Source organism: Typopeltis vanoorti, chromosome 11 (genome assembly GCF_054136105.1).
Source record: "Typopeltis vanoorti isolate ZY-2024b chromosome 11, IOZ_Tvanoo_1.0, whole genome shotgun sequence".
Taxonomy (NCBI): domain Eukaryota; kingdom Metazoa; phylum Arthropoda; class Arachnida; order Uropygi; family Thelyphonidae; genus Typopeltis; species Typopeltis vanoorti.
The window spans coordinates 107487377-107504233 of NC_143559.1; the positions used below are offsets into that span (position 1 = coordinate 107487377).

At 38.3% G+C, this 16857-nt stretch overlaps 1 protein-coding gene across 2 annotated transcripts in view; it reads left to right on the plus strand.

Moving 5' to 3' along the window:
* Window positions 1-448: 448 nt before the first annotated feature.
* LOC150101918 (sin3 histone deacetylase corepressor complex component SDS3-like) overlaps window positions 449-16857 on the plus strand; it is a 151808-nt gene continuing 135399 nt past the window's right edge. For both annotated transcript variants that reach the window (XM_090400938.1, XM_090400939.1), the window contains exon 1: window positions 449-915. In XM_090400938.1, coding sequence (XP_090257064.1) covers window positions 822-915 — 94 coding nt within the window. In that variant the 5' untranslated portion in view covers window positions 449-821. The remainder of the gene's footprint in view (window positions 916-16857) is intronic.

Here is a 16857-nt window from a genome sequence, read left to right on the forward strand (position 1 = left end):
ATGCCGCTGAATAAGAACACAACCGGCAACATCCTACAAAGGTATGTCCGAATTATTCTTCCTATATATTCTTCATATATCTGTCTTTAGAACATCAGTAATGTCCTAAAATTGAGTAAAAAGCCAATGACGTTATAAAAAAAAGGGGGTACTCCTAAACAAAACTAGGCTAATTTGCAATGTAAATAACATTAACTTTGCTGTTAATCAAAAATTTAATTTATTGGGTTCTTACTGTCCCAAAGTGCATTATCTACACTGCTAAAGAAGCCCTATTGACGCCCAAAATCGATATAATGTTTGAAATTGACTAAATATGAATAAGGAAATTATTGAATTCAAACACTAGTATGTAACAGAAATTTATTTCTTTTTTATTTTTTCCCACAAGTTTCGATTTTTGTAAGTTTGTTATTATAGGTGGCGGCAGTCATGCAAATTTTGTGTTTTGATCTTCATGTGCGGGAGATAATTTTTATCAATGTTGGGATTGGCCGGTTTTAAAAAAGAGGATGGGGTTATGTCGCAAGAATAACTACGTTTCGTACCTTACTTATGACTTTTGTGTGAAAAGGAATATGAATTATTTTTCAAGATCTTTCTGTTACTATGTATCTGTGCCACAGCTCCTCATATACTGTGAGTGAAACACATGGTGTTATATTTCAATTGTAAATATCGACAGTGTTAGATCAAATGAAATCAAACGTAAACCGCCGCTAAAGTGAATAATTATGAAATAAAATGTGTTAAATGAGATGTAAGATATTATTTGTTTGATAGCCTTTTCTTTTGCTATATATTTTTATATCTCCATAAAAATGAGCGAATGTGAAATGGAAGCAGAAGAAGAAAACAGTAATGATTTCGAACAAGAGCGAGAAAATGAAGTGGAAGAAAGAGAATCAGATGAAGGTATTTTATATTTTCTTGCGTTTTCGTTATGAAATTTTAGACGGACTATTTGGTTTATATTGCATTGTATTCTATATATTTTTTTAAAAAAAATTGAGTTATCTGTATATCTGATAATAAATTCCGGAGGTCCGAATGTCAATAAAGTACATACGAAACAGAAAGGCTGAAGTGTGACGAAGTCTTGAAAAAGAACAGTATTTGAAGTAGTTTTTCGAATTACTTGGTCCAGCTCTGATAGAAAATGAAAATGTTATCCGGGAGTTGGGATGGTGATTAATGTTTTGAATACACATCTAATTTATAAACAAAAAGGAATATAACAAATAGTCCAGAATATAACTAATGTACGCACTTGGTTTGCGGTAGGAATAGAATTCTACATCGCCGGCATCAAACTTTATTAATGCTCACTTCATATCTTCGGTTATGTTGTTTTCCCTCCTAACGTGGAATGCAGCGGTTATTAATATATGCAAACCCCAGTCCCAATGGTCAAAGAGATAGTGTCTGCATGTCTCAACAATATGGAGGTGAACCCAGAGAATCATAAAAATGGTGTTTCATGTTTTGCAAAATGACTCCCCATAATACCACACTTTTCTGCATAAATGGTCATGAAAATGGATTTAGATCGACACAGATGGAAGAACCCAGAATCTTATTGTTTAACTTTTTAAGTGTTGATATTGGAAGAATCATAATATAGTGCTAACATTTATGCTGAAATCAGGTCTTCATTCCACAAAGAAAAAAGAAAAAAAATAAGAAGGGATACGTTTAACCTTATGCATCTCAAATCATGTAACACACACTGTTTAAAATAAACATTGCTTCCTCTCTTTCCCAAATCCTTATTTCTCTTGATCCTGATGCCTCTTGTCGACAGTTTTCATAGACAGTTATTGAAGAAGCAGAAAATATTTTAGGAAATAGAATATTTTCAAGAAATACTACAACTCTGTGATTAACATAGCAGCTTAAGACCAATTGAGAACAACAGTGAACATTATAGTTATCCTAACAGACTGATTAAAAAAGTGATGAAGTTTAAAAAAAAATCAGTTGTACAAAGAACATTGAAGAAATTGAGAACAGTCTTCAAAAGACTATACAAATGTATACCAGATAATTTGAGCAGTAAATTAAAAAATCCTTACTAAGAGAATGCAGTGCCTCCCTGCAAAATCTCAAAAGCTGACAAACTTATAGCTTTGCTTAGAAAAATTAAAGTCTGAAACTTAAACTTACATGAAATAAATTTATTAGCAGTAAAATTTTTGCCTGCGTATCATAGGCATTCTGAGTACATTAATACTGGAACACTATAAATTTACACAAAAAAAAAAGAGAATCATGTTCAAAAAGTGTCACTATACTGTTATGGATAACAGGCAGTCAATAAAATTCCCAATTATTTAAAAAAAAATAAAAATATATTTATTTCACATAAGTTTAAGTTTCTGTCTTTAATTTTTCTAAGCATGTCAACTTATATACATATGTTGAAGGAGTTATGACTTTATTATCATTAAAATTTGATAAATGTATATATTTCTTCTTATTCCTTCCTTCCTCTTTTACCTTGCGGTTTTGGCGATTTTTCTACATTCAACCACTACTGTATCGAGGATAAGGTGGTTAGCCCTATTCTTCTTGGTGTGTCCTATGTCTGTAGATGCATGTGTTTGGGCCAGTTTGTCTGTTCTAGGGGATGAAAACCCAAAGAGCTTTGTCTATACTGACTGAGGCTACAGAGGCTTGAATGTGTATATATATATATATATATATATATATATGTATATATATATATATATGTATATGTTATAAGCTAGGTTTTAATCCTTTTTTCCCAAGTAAGCAAAAAAGGATTAAAACCTAGCTTATAAAATTGCTTGGTATCTTTAACATAGTATACCCAAGTTAAAAACTTTCTACATCTATATATATATATACACACACACACACACACACACACACACACACACACACATTGACACTCTGTTTTGAGGGATAGAAACATGATGATGTATTTATGTATTGCTTTAGCTAAAATAGTTAATAAAGTCTTTTACTTATAAAAATTAGATTATCAAGGATGAGGATGGAGCAGATATTACTGATTATGAAAATTAATATTAAATATTCAAGTATTATTAACACAAGATCTGTATGATGGCAAGACTCAAACCATTTCTTTATAAAGAAACATGTGAAACTTTACTTCACCCTTCACTATTCTATGTCACAGTATGAGGTAGTTGTCCCTCAAGAAATTAATAATTTTTTTATTATGTTATCTCTTCATTTCAATCTTTAGTATGGTGCAAAAAAAAAAAAAAGTACTGAACTTCTACACCCACTTCAGTACATGTACTGTGATATGATATATGCCAGACTGCATGCACATTAATAGTTGTAGCAATGCCGTTGATGTTGAAAGAAAAGAAGTTTATTGTTGAGCATTATTTTCGTTCATATGGAGTTGGTAGAGCAAATGGTCCAAGCCTACAGTATGTTTGTGAACAGTTTGTTGTTTCCATAAGTGAGCTTGTCCCAAGCAATAGTGTCAGCATTACCTTAATCAAGAGGTGCTGATATACCAGGAGTGTTCTGCCACAATGCAAAAGGCATTTGGGGAGACCATGAACTCTTAACACAAATGAGAATCACAGGCGTGTGCTGGAACAAGTGTTACAGTCTCTGAAACAGAGTCAGTCCTGAACAGTGGTAAAACTTGGGATAATGAGGTGGTCACTACAGAGAATCCTTATGGAGTTGGCTGCCTTTTGTACATCATTCAGGTGGGTTAGTGTTTAACAGTAACGGATTACCCTGCATGGCAGGAATACTGTGCACATGTGCTGGCAAATGTCTGTGAAGATTAGATCTGTCCTTCCTCCATAATGTCTGTTTCTTGGATGAAGCACATTTTCATTTAAACAGATGAATCTAGACTGCATGTAACTGTGACCTTAAATGGTAAACAGCATTGAAAATGTGTTGGTTCCATTCACCCAGGATTTGCATAGGATGTGTCATGCAAAAACATTCCATTTTGTGCCCAGGTATTCCAATGAGATAAAGCAACCAGCCACGTATTACGTGGTTCTTGAGCCTGTTTATTGGAAAACTTCCCTGGGAAGCTCATTTCGAGGTTAATAGAATTACTTGAAGTACCCTTCATGTTCTCCTAATCTCACATCACTTGATGCCTTCATTTGGGGTATGTTGAAGGAATGGGTATTCCACCATGACCTGCCTTCAAACTTTGAAGAGCTAAGGGATAAAATCACACTATATGTCCAGCAGATGTTCCAACCTTCATTCTCCTTAAATGGACCCCGAAGACAAAGTGCCCATTTTGAGCACATAATCTGCCATCATTAATGCTTTATTTGACCAAGATTCCACTAATAGTTGAGAAGGTACATATCATCATACACTATTGATAAACCCATTTATTCCATAACATATATTGTTTAGTTATTCAGATTTTTTTTTTTTTTTTGCACCATACTGTATATTACTTTAATTAAAAGCTTCCATGATTACTCCTCCCTTGTTCACTAACCCAAGTTGTCTACACATTTCTTCATCACTACTCTCCACATTCATTGACCTACAATGTCAAACTAAATATCTTCACTACTACCTGTATTTCTCCTCTTGCACCTCTGCCTTGCACAGATATAATTTGCCCGCTGTCATCAACAGTTCCCCACTCCTTCTTGTCCTTTTGCCCCATATTAAAAACATCTTATCCCTACATTTCTATTTCCATAAGGATATCTTCCTGATCCAGCTGTGTTTCACATGTTCCAACAATTTTTTCTCCCTTATTTCTGTGGTTCTTGGCATTTGGAAGTAAACACAGCAGTACACTTTTAGGTCTATAACCAGTCCTACTCATCAGCTCTGATTTCTCCATCTATGCCTTTATCGGTGGGGCAAAGATACATTGGATCCAAACAATTAGCATATTATACAAATATGATAATTGGTTGGACCAACATTGGATAGGAATTGCTCCAATGAATTGCTCGGGTTCCGTCTTCACTGAAGACGGAACCCGAGCTTCCTGAACTCGTACACCCAATGTCTCGGAAAGAGGTACAAATAGCCTTACAACTTACCAAGAATGGCAAAGCTGCAGGAGTGGATGGTATACTCCCTGAATTCCTAAAACATCTTGGTCAATATGGCCAAACATGGCTGGCTGCCCTTTTCTCAGAAATCATCGTGTCTGGTGAATTACGAAAGCTGTGGCGGGAAGCCAAAATAATTGCCATGCCCAAACCAGGGAAAGATCCAAATGAAGTGAAAAACCTATGACCTATCTCCTTGCTTTGCACCACCTTTAAGCTCTTTGAAAGAATTCTCCTTAAAAGAATTTCACCACTCATCGAAAGAGCACTCCCGATTGAACAAGCTGGCTTCAGGCCAGGAAGAAGTTGCTGTGACCAGGACCTGGCCCTGACAACTCAAATTGAAGCAGGCTTCCAGAAAAAACTTAAATCTCGAGCCACTTTCATTGACCTAACATCTGCTTATGACACTGTCTGGATCAGGGGCCTCCTCTTAAAACTAGGTAATATTATAAAGTGTAAAAAAACTCTACAACTTTTTGAATCTATTCTCTCCAACAGAAAGATCCGGGTCCATGTTGGCGGAAAAAAGAGCAGGCCCAGATTCCTTCACAACGGTCTTCCTCTGAGCTCTGTGTTATCCCCTGTACTTTTTAACACGTTCGCTGCCAACTACGAGTATACTCGTAGTTGGTAAACCAGCTACACAAGCCAGCTACGAGTATACTCGTATGACGCTTACCGCCAGCAACGAGATTACCCTACTGACCTTGAAGAAGTGAAAATGCTTGGCTTGTGGAGCTAGCATCAAAACTGTGTATTCTCATAGATGGTATATGCTCTGCACAAGCCAACTACGAGTATATTCGTACGATGCTGACTGCCGGCAATGAGAATACCATACTGACCTTGTAGAAGTGAAATTGCTCGGTGTACAGGAACAGACTATGCCGAAGTAGCATGGCAGCGAACGTGTTAACGTCTATGTGTATGATCTACCTCATTCCAGATCAAGCAAGTATATGTATGCTGATGACCTAGCAATCTTACATCAATCCACCTCCTTTACCAACCTAGAATCAACCTTGAATACAGACCTGAACACCCTGGAAGAGTTCTTCAAGTAGTGGTACTTGAAGCCAAATCCAACGAAAACAGTGTCCTCAGTATTTCACCTGTACAATGCAGAGGCGAATCGACAACTCAACCATTCCTTCTGTGGAAAAATGGTAGAACGTGAGCCTCACCCAAAATACCTTGGAGTGAGCCTGGACAGAAGCCTAACCTATAAAAGGCACATCATCAACCTCTCCAATAAAATTAAAACCAGAAATAACATCATTTCAAGACTTGCTGGAACAACTTGGGGTTGTGGTGCAGAAGTCCTAAGGTCGTCTGCACTAGCCCTCGCATGCTCTGCAGCAGAATATTGTGCCCCTGTCTGGGAAAGAAGTACACACTAACATTATAGACACCCAGCTGTTCGTGCACAATTTAATAAAGCAATAAGCAACCCTCTCCTACCCCTACACCAGACTCTCATAAACCCACCTAGTCTTTGCCTCAAATCTAGAAAGCCTCTCTGGTTCATGGACGAACTCTCTTCCGCTGTGCTGACACATGGAGAGAATACTGGTCCAAGAATCTCCCAACAAACGGCTTCCTGGTAGAAGATCCCTGTGCTCCGCAGCCTGGTTTTGATCTTCCTAGGAAGATTTGGTCATCCATAAACAGGATCAGAACTAGTCAGGACAGATGTGACTATCTTCTACATAAATGGGGGCTGTCAGATCACCCTTATTGTGATTGTTCTCCTGTGGCTCAGACAATTACTCATATTGTGTACGACTGCCCAAGGCACAATTTCACAAGGTGACGGATGAGGCCTTGAATTGGCTTTCCAGCCTGGACCAAGGCACATCATCAACCTCTCCAATAAAATTAAAACCAGAAATAACATCATTTCAAGACTTGCTGGAACAACCCCAGGTTGTTCCAGCAAGTCTTGAAATGATGTAGTTGGTATGATGTTGGTGGTTATGGAGGAAACAGAAGATCACTGTCCCGTCTCACCACGAAGATGTTATTCTCGTAGTTACTCTCATAGTCCTCGTCATAGTATCAGCAGAACTCCTGCTCATTAGAAGATGATGATATAGTGTGAAATGGGCCTCCTCTAATGGATCAAGTTTTCTCACACAAGACACAGCTGCTCTCTACTTAAACCTTGGATACAGCTACTTTTATGTTGTGAAGTGTTGAGAACATGCAGCATTGTCATACTTGGTGCAGCAGGACGATAATTGTCCCTGGCTTAATTATGACAAGTTACTTTTGCTTTATATTTAAAAAAAAAAAAAGGAAAGACTTAGAAAGCAGGTTGTGCCTTTTATGTAATGAACTTTTATATGTTAAGATTTTCATCATTTGTTTCTGGAAATTGATTGTACTTTTCACTTACCAGTTTTCATGTAGCCATAAGCATAAATAAATAAATTGAAAAAAAAAAAAAAAAAAAAAAAAAAAAAAAAAAAAAAAAATAGCAATAGCTTCTAAGATCCAAAACAGGTAAAGTGACAGGAAATGACAATATTCCATCAAACAGTTAAAAGAAGGATGCACTTGTAAAATTTGCAAGCGAATATCAGAAAGTTGTATATGGGGCCGCTGTATCCCAAAAGAAAAAGGTGTGCCGCAGGGATCAATTTTGGGGCTATTGTTGTTCAATTTGTATGTTAATGATATTGGGATGGGTTTAACTAGTTATATGCAGCTGTTTGCCAATGATGCAAAACTGGGGAGAGCAATGCAGAATCAAGCCGATGTTATGGCCTTACAAGAGGACTTGAATAGATTGCATGGATAGGCAGATAAGTGGAACTGTCAGTTCAATGTTGCAAAGTGTAAGGTTTTGAGATTTGGTAAGCAACGATAGGATGTAAAGTATACACTTGGTGGGGAAACTTTAATGGAAGTAGAGATGAGAGACAAAGATCTGAAATTCAGGGGTCACATTGGATAATGGCAATGATGCAGAGAGCCCTGGCATGCAGAAATAGAGAAGGTATGATGCCATTGTATAAGACCTTGATCAGGCCTCATATGGATTATTGTGCATACATTTGGTTGCCGAGTTTTCATGGTGACGAGGATATGTTGGAAAGGATCCAAAGAAGACATATATATATATATGTATATATATATATAAGCTAGTTAAGGATTGTTATCAAGTTGACATGAAAGAGATTTTTTCATAGAATGGGAAATGGAAGTGGGGTAAAACAAGAAGCGATGGCTAGAAACTGTATAAACAGGATGTGAGCAAAGGAGTGAGGAGAAGGTTTTTTGCATGGAGAGCAGTTGGTGAATGGAATGCATTGCCTGAGTGTGTTGTGAATGTAGGCGTGTTGAATCGGTTTAAAGCATGGTTAGATGAGCATTGTGTGCAATAGTGTGTACCTCCCACGATGAGTCTCTGACTCCATGGAGGTCAGATGATAATAATAATAATAATATATGGAATTGTGAGGCAGGTGATTATGAAAAGTTCTATAGATAACATACATTAGTACCATGGGATAATGGTACTAATATACATGGTAACATACATACATACATTATATCTTGTACTTTAATGGATGGAGAGTTGGTTAGAGCTCCAGAAAAGGAAGTAGCTAGTGGTGTGCCATAGGTTTCTGTTCTTGAGCAATTACTGTTCATCTTATTTGTTAATATTTTGTAAAAATTGACATTGATATTCATTTTTTTAATATAAATTCACATATATTGGATAACTCTTAGCTAATCAGTATTATATATATATATATATATATATATATATATATATATGCAAGTGGTTAAGGAGAAAGAAAGAAATTGTTGGTATGTTTATTGAACAGCTGAATGTCATTATCCTACAAAACAGTGTGAGGAGATCCTTTCTTAGAGAAGGATGAGATATTATCTTGGTCATATTTAATCTAGAGTAAATGGATGTTTATCAGAAGCAGTTGTATGTTTTTATAATCTTAAGGGAAGGAATGATGACAGCAAGTTTAGCAGAACAGCACCTGCTGAAAATGTCTATAGAAAAGGCAAAAATTGGATGGATTTAGGATACTTAGCAAATTGGAAGAGGACACAGATTATGCTGGCTAAAGAAGCCATAGATGTTTTGTGTTTGTTCCAAAAAAAAAAAAAGACTGGAGGATTGTGTGCAAGGGGAGAGGGAAGAGAAACATGAACTAGTTAGGTAATTGAAGCCAAAAAAAAAAAGAGGAAGGGAGTGCTTTTGATAGTGGCCAGTAGAAGAAAGATTGATTATGGAAAAATGATATTGGGTGAAAAAATAGAGGATGTAGCTTAGATGTTCAATGAGCAATTCATAAAGGTATTTCATCCTTGTGAATGTGACATCATGCATAACTTGAGTGCAGTGGGAAGGATAAAGGAGGGACTGATGGTAGGAGATATGAGGAATTGAATAAAGTTGATGTTAATAAGACTGTAGTGGACTGATGATATTTTGCCATGTGTTTTGAGGTTGTATGTGCCAGAGAGTTAACAGCTTTGATGTACCTTTTTAACAGATGAATCGTACATGGGCCGGCCAACTTCAAAGGAGTGGAATGAGGGCAGAATTGCCCTTCATAATAAGGTGATAATACTAAGGCTTCAAATTATAGGTCACTCTGTATGTCTAGAGTTGTGGTTAGTTAGAGAAAGATTACTGAGGACCAAGATTCAGAATTGGTTTGACAGTAGCAGCATTCTCTTTGATGAATGGCAGGTTTGCTAAATAAAAATTTGCATTTTAGCAGTCTACTTATCTTAACAAGGTAACAAATGCATTGGACAAGAGAAATGCATACACAGTAAGATATAGTATTTAGATTTTGCAAAGGTCTTTGATAAATTGCCACATAAGAAGGTGGTAATTAAATTGGAACAGATGGGTTTGAATAGTAGTTAGTGTACTGGATTGGAATTTGCTCACCTGATAGGTATTAGCAAGTGTATGGAGAAGCAACATCACAGAAGAGAAAAGTTACTAGTTATGTGCCCTAGTGCTTTGTCTTGCAGCCATTGCTGTTTAGCTTGCATGCTAATGCATCATCTGTGAAAACTTATGCAGTTGTTTGCAGATGATAGTGCGGATGGAAGAAGGGTGTGTGCGAAGTGTGACCTGAACGAAGAACTAATGAATGCGAATATGAAATTGATGACAGAAAGTGCTAGTACTGATTGTGTCGCGATTGCACGTTTGAAAGAAATGGATGGTGAGCAAGAGAAGCGAAAAAATGTTAAAAAATCAGAAAAAAAGAAAAAGAGCGATTTGACAACCGTAACGGATGTTAAAAGGGACGAAAGTGAGGTGGAAAGAAACGAAATTGAGAGAACGAATGAAAGTAGAACTTGCGTAATGCAGAAATCGCAAGTAAAAAAAATCGAAAGAATAAATGATGGCGAAAGTTCGACGCATGTTGGACCGAAAGTACTGAAACAAAGAAAGATGAATGACAGTAAAAGTGAGAAGAATGATAGCGAAAGTTGGACGCATGTTAGTCCGAAAGTACGGAAACAAAGAAAGATAAATGAGAGTGAAAGTGAGAAGAATGATAGTGAAAGTTGGACGTATGTTGGACCGAAAGTACGGAAACAAAGAAGGATGAATGAGAGGGAAAGTGAGAAGAGGGGGTCGAGAGTTGGAAAGTTAGAAAGATTTAATGATAGAGAGAATGTGTCGCGAGGTTCGGAAAGTGAATTAGATTGGATGAGGCAAGAAATGAAATGGATGCGGAATGAAATTAAGAGAATTCAGGTCAAAACTATTAAAATAAATCATGATGGCATGAAAGAGTTAACGAAAGATGAGCGAGTGGCGTTGTATGGCGACTCCATTATTAAAGGTGTGCTAGAGGATAAAATGAACAAGGTATGTTTTCCAGGCGGTAAAATAAGTAGAGTGATTGAGGCATTGGATATGAGGCGGGAGCGAGCAAAAGAGTTAATTGTATTAATTGGTACAAATGATTTGAGAGAGAACAAAGAGCATGTCAAAATGAATGTCAAGAGACTGCTTGGAAAGATAAAAGAGAATAGTGTGACAGGAAGGGTGGTCAGTGTGTTGCCTAGGTATGATTGTGGTGAAATGAGGCGGAGAGCAAGGATTATGAATGGTATTCTGGCTGAAACGTGTGAGGAGATGGGCGTACAGTTTGTTAATGTGTGGAATGAGTTTGAGGGACGAAGTGAGCTGTATTGGAGCGATGGACTGCATTTGAGTGGTTATGGTGTGAGTCGCTTGGAGAGACTGCTGCTGGAAGGTAGAGAAGTGAATAGAGAAAATGAATCAGATCGAGAGGGGAGTGATGTGGAAGAGCAGGAGAGTAAGACAGGAGAGATTGAAGAAGTGGAAATGAATGAAGAGGTAGTGGTATGAGTATAGAAAATGAGAGAATGGGTGTGCAAGAGGAGCAGGGAAACGGGGAGGCCCAGGGTGGACAGGGATACACAGCGTGAGAAAGGTGGATGCTCCAAGAGGAGGTGAGAGCATGTGTAGGCAGGAAAGTAATGGGATGACCAGGGATCAAGAGGAAACAGATGTTGTTGCAAAGGGTTCTAAAATGAAGAAGCAGAAAGAGAAATGGCCCCAGTCCAGCATGGAGAGAGCACATCGAGTGAATGGTATCAGTGGAACTAGCTGTAGATCCAGAAATGAGTTGTTGTGTTTGTATACCAATGCTAGAAGCATAAGAAACAAGGCGGATGAAATGGTTGCACTAATTGTGTCTGTGTACCCAGAGATTGTTGGAATAAGTGAGACATGGTTAGATGAGGACGACATCCTGACAGGAATAGAGATGGAAAGGTATGATGTGTTTCGTGAGGATAGAAGGGATAAAAAGGGAGGGGGAGTGCTATTGATGATAGAGAAAGAGTTATGTCCATACAAGGTAGAGATGCAAGAGGGAAATAGGGCCAGTGGTTTTGAGGCAGTATGGTGTGAGATAGAGGTGAATAGAATCAAATACTTGGTGGGATGTTGTTATAGACCTGGTAATGTGGATGGTGGTGATAGTGAAATGTATAGTCAAATAAGCCAAGCAAATAAGAAAAGGGTGATCATTATGGGTGATTTTAATTATGGCAATATAGACTGGATTGAAGAGATAGCGACTGGAAGTAAAGAAAATGAGTTTCTTGAGTTTTTGAGGGATAACTACCTCAGACAGTATGTAACAGAGGGCACACGAGGATTAAGGGTCTTGGATTTGGTCATCTCATCGGAGGATGTAATTATAAATGAGGTGTCAAATCATCCACCAATTGGTGAAAGTGACCATGAGGTGATTACCTGGGTGGTTGCCAGCAGTGCAAGGACCCCTGTGAAAAAAGGGTATATGTGGAACTACAAGGGGGGGTGATTATGAAGAGCTCAGGAGACAGCTTGCAGATGTAGCATGGAATGAGGAGTTAGCTGGAAAAGAGATCAATGCAGCTTGGGGGATTTTCAAAAACTATTTAGTAGATGCAATGTCTAAATGTATACCACGGGTGAGAAGGTTAAATAAGGTAGGTGTGAGATGGATGAATAAAGAGATTAAGCATGCAATACAGAAAAAAAAGGCATTGTGGAGACAGCATAAGAGAAGTGGAAGTAACCAATTTCATGAGGTCTACAAAGACCAGGCAAGGAGGGTGACTTGGTTGGTGAGAGTAGCTAAAGAGAGGTATTAACAGCAGTTAGCTAATGAAGCCAAAAAGAATCCTAGGGAGTTCTTTCGATATGTAGCCAGCAAAAGAAAGAATGATTATGGAAGGATGACATTGATTGGAGGAAATGGTATAAAGACAGCTGTTGCAGAATGTGTTGTGGAGATACTTAATGAGCAATTCATAAAGATCTTTCAATCTTGTGAATGTGACTTCATGGAGAGATTAAGAGCAGTTGATGATGGGGAGGAGAGACTGACTGTAAGTGAGCAAGAGGTGTTTGGGGAGTTGAGTAAACTAGATGTAAATAAGGCTGTGGGACTTGATAATATATCACCACGTATTCTGAAGGAGTGTGCCAGAGAGTTGACACCTGCCTTGACATATTTTTTTAATACGAGTCTTGCACTTGGTCAAGTTCCTAAAGAGTGGAAGGAGGGCAAGATTGTGCCACTTCATAAAGGAGGTGATCGAACTCAAGCATCAAACTATAGGCCTATCTGTGTGTCAGGTGTTGTGGTTAAGTTGTTGGAGAAGCTTGTGAGAACTAGGATCCAGAGTTGGGTTGACAACAATGGTATAATCTTTGATGGACAGCATGGATTTGCTAAAGGGAGGTCATGTTTTAGTAATCTACTTACTTATTACAATAAAGTGACTGCTTCCTTGGACAGAGGAGAAGGATACACAGTAATATACTTGGATTTCGCAAAGGCTTTTGATAGAGTACCTCATGATAAGTTGACAGTCAAACTAGAGCAGATGGGGTTGGATATTAGATTAGTGCATTGGATTGGAGACTGGCTATCTGATAGGTATCAACAAGTTGTGTATGGGGGTGCAATATCCAGGAAAAGGAAAGTCACTAGTGGAGTGCCTCAGGGGTCTGTTTTAGGGCCATTACTATTTAACTTATATATTAATGATATTGGTGAAGATTTGGATGGAGATATTCAGTTGTTTGCAGATGATGCAAAGTTGGGACGAACCATAAAGAGTAGTGAAGATGTTGTGGCCTTGCAAGAAGACTTGAATAAATTGAGTGATTGGGCAAGCAAATGGGGATGTGAGTTCAATGTTGCAAAATGTAAAGTTTTAAAATTTGGAAAACAAAGATGGGATGCAGAATTTATGCTTGGTGAGAATATATTGTTGGAAGTAGAGGAAATAAGAGATCTGGGGGTGATAGTGGATAAGGATCTAAAATTTAGGGGACACATCGCCAAAATTGTGAAGACAACACAAAGACTTCTGGGAATGATGCGGAGGACACTGACATGTAGAAGTAGGGAGATACTTGTTCCAATGTATAAGGCTTTGATTAGGCCACACTTGGACTATTGTGCCCAGATTTGGTCACCGGGTTTTCAGAAGGATGAAGAGATGTTGGAAAGGGTCCAAAGGCGACTGACTAAGGTAGTTTCTGACCTCTGGAATGTTGAGTATGAGGAAAGATTGAAAAGATGTAATTTGCAGAGTCTCGTGGAGAGAAGGAAGAGGGGAGATATGATAGAGACCTACAAGTTGGTAAGGGGTTGTTATAGGATCAATGGTGGAGAAGTTCTACAGAGAATAGTGGGAGATCAGGGGAGAACCAGAGGTCATCCCTGGAAACTGTATAAGGAGGGTGTGAGTAGGGGAGTGAGAGGCAGGTTTTTTTCGTGCAGAGTTGTGAGTGATTGGAATGCCTTGCCTGAGAGCGTGGTGTCTGCAAGTGGTTTGAATGTGTTTAAGACACGGTATGATGAGATGTGTGTGTAAGATAAAAGGACCTCCTAGATGAGTCTTTGACTCCATGAGGTCTTGTTTAATAATAATAATAATGATGATGATGCAAAGTTGGGAAGAACTATGAGGAGTAATGCAGATGTTGTGACTGCAAGAAGACTTGAACCGACATGGTTAGTGAGCAGGTGATTGGGATTTACAGTTCATTATTGCAAAGTGTAAGATTTTAAAATTCAGGAAGTAGTGATGGGATACTGAGTATATACAATTGGTGGAAATGTTGTACAGGAAGTGAAGGAGATGAGGGATCTGGGAGTGATGGTGGATAAAGACCCAAAATTTTGGGGAAACATTGCTAAAATTGTGAGGACAGCACAGTGGATTATGGCAGTGATACAGATGCTGAAGTATAGAAGTATTTATGGGTTTGGTTATGCAAGACTTTGATCAGGCCACATATGGATTACTGTGCACAGATTTGTTTATCTGTTTTTCAAATGGATGAAGAAATACTGAAAAGAGTCCAGAGAAAATTGATGAAGTGGTTTCTGGTCTCTAGAATGTTCAGTGTGAAGACAAATTAAGGAAATGCAGTTTGAAGTCTAGTGCACAGAAGGAGGAGGGGTGATATGATTGAGACACAAGATGGTAATGAGTTGTTACCTGATTAATGGGGATGAGATTTTTCATAGAATGGGGGTGATGGGGAGAAAAACAGGCCATTCCTGAGAAAGCTATATAAGAAGGCTGTAAGCAAAGGAGTGAGGAATAGGTTTCTTGCAAGAAGAATGGTAGGTGATTGAAAGACATTGCCTGAAAGTGTGGTGAGTGCATGATATGACGAGCTGTGCATGTGACAGTGAGAACTCCACAGAGTCAATGACAGAATAAGTCATTGACTCCATGGGGATCTGATGATGATGATAATGTCAGAGACCAGGTCAGTCCAAGAAGAGAAATTTGAACTTGGAGTATATAAATGTTTATTGTTATATGCCTAATGTTGCTCCAAAAGAAGACAACCTCAAACATCCTCCAAAGGTTTGTCTAGAATTATTCCTACCATTTATTTTTTGTTTATCTCTGTCTCTAAAATATCAATATATTTTATATTGATATTTTTGATAACTTAAACAACTATCTATTTAATCTCCTGCTAATCAAACTTGCAGGAGAATGCAATTTTCATCCCAAAAATATCATTAAATGCCATCGTTTTGCACCCATAAACAGAAGAAAGGACAGAACAAACTTTCCAGTCTCTTGAAAGTGACCTGCGACACACCAACAAACACATCCAAATTTATAACGGCGATAAACAACAAGCTAAAGGACATTTTTCCCCAGTCACGCATATGTGCTCGACCTGATTTAACCTTTGCCCAGAGAGAACAAAGACGCCAACTCCGAAGACAACTAGAAGAAAAACGCCAAAATGGAGACAACAGTTGGATGATAGACTACAAACAAACCAGTGCAGAAACCACATGAATCCACTAGTAGCCACCAAGGAGACCAGTATGCAGGCACTACATAGAAATGTGCAAGACCCTTGAGGTCAAATCCATGCCTCACAGAACCTTGCATATCCACGTCATCAACATTCGTGGCCTCAATTCCAACCTTAATAGCGTTCACTACCATCTGCAATGTGCCAAACCCCACATACTCTTTTTAACAGAAACTCAAATCTTACCTTCCCCTAGCACTATCCATCTCAACCTCTCTAACTATACACTATTTAACTCCTTTTGACCCAAGGGTGACATCTGTGCATATATCTGCTCTTACATACCCTGCCAGAGAGCACCTAAACTAGAATTGCCCAACTTCAACCTTCTTTGGCTAAAGCTATCATTCCCCCATGCAGTCAAATTCATCTGCTGTCTCTATCGCTCTCCTAATACCACCAATCATTCTGAGCTCTTTCATTTCCTCTCCCTAAAAGTTGATTTTCTCCAGTCCCACTCTCCTAACAGCAAAATCATCCTCCTGGGTGATTTTAATGTCCATAACACCAGTGGGCTATCCTCTTCCAGTCGTACAGATCCTGCAGGCAGAGATGCTGAAACATTTGCCATCACTAATGACTTTACACAAATTGTTCAAAAGATGACCAGAATACCAAATATCCTAGATCTCTTCCTTACTAATGACCTCTCCAAATATGTAGTGAGCCCCCTGGGTAATTCTGACCACAACCTAATGCTCATCTCCCCCATGCAACAACGCTTACACAGTCTCTCCCACACAAGAGTAGTTTGGCATTTAACAGTGCCAAATGGGACAGTCTCTATGACTATTATGCTACATTCCCATCGTTGGATTATTTTTTCTGGTCTTCCAGTCCAAACATATGCACAATGTATCACCAAAGTAATCTTCACTGGCATGCATTCCCCACACTACT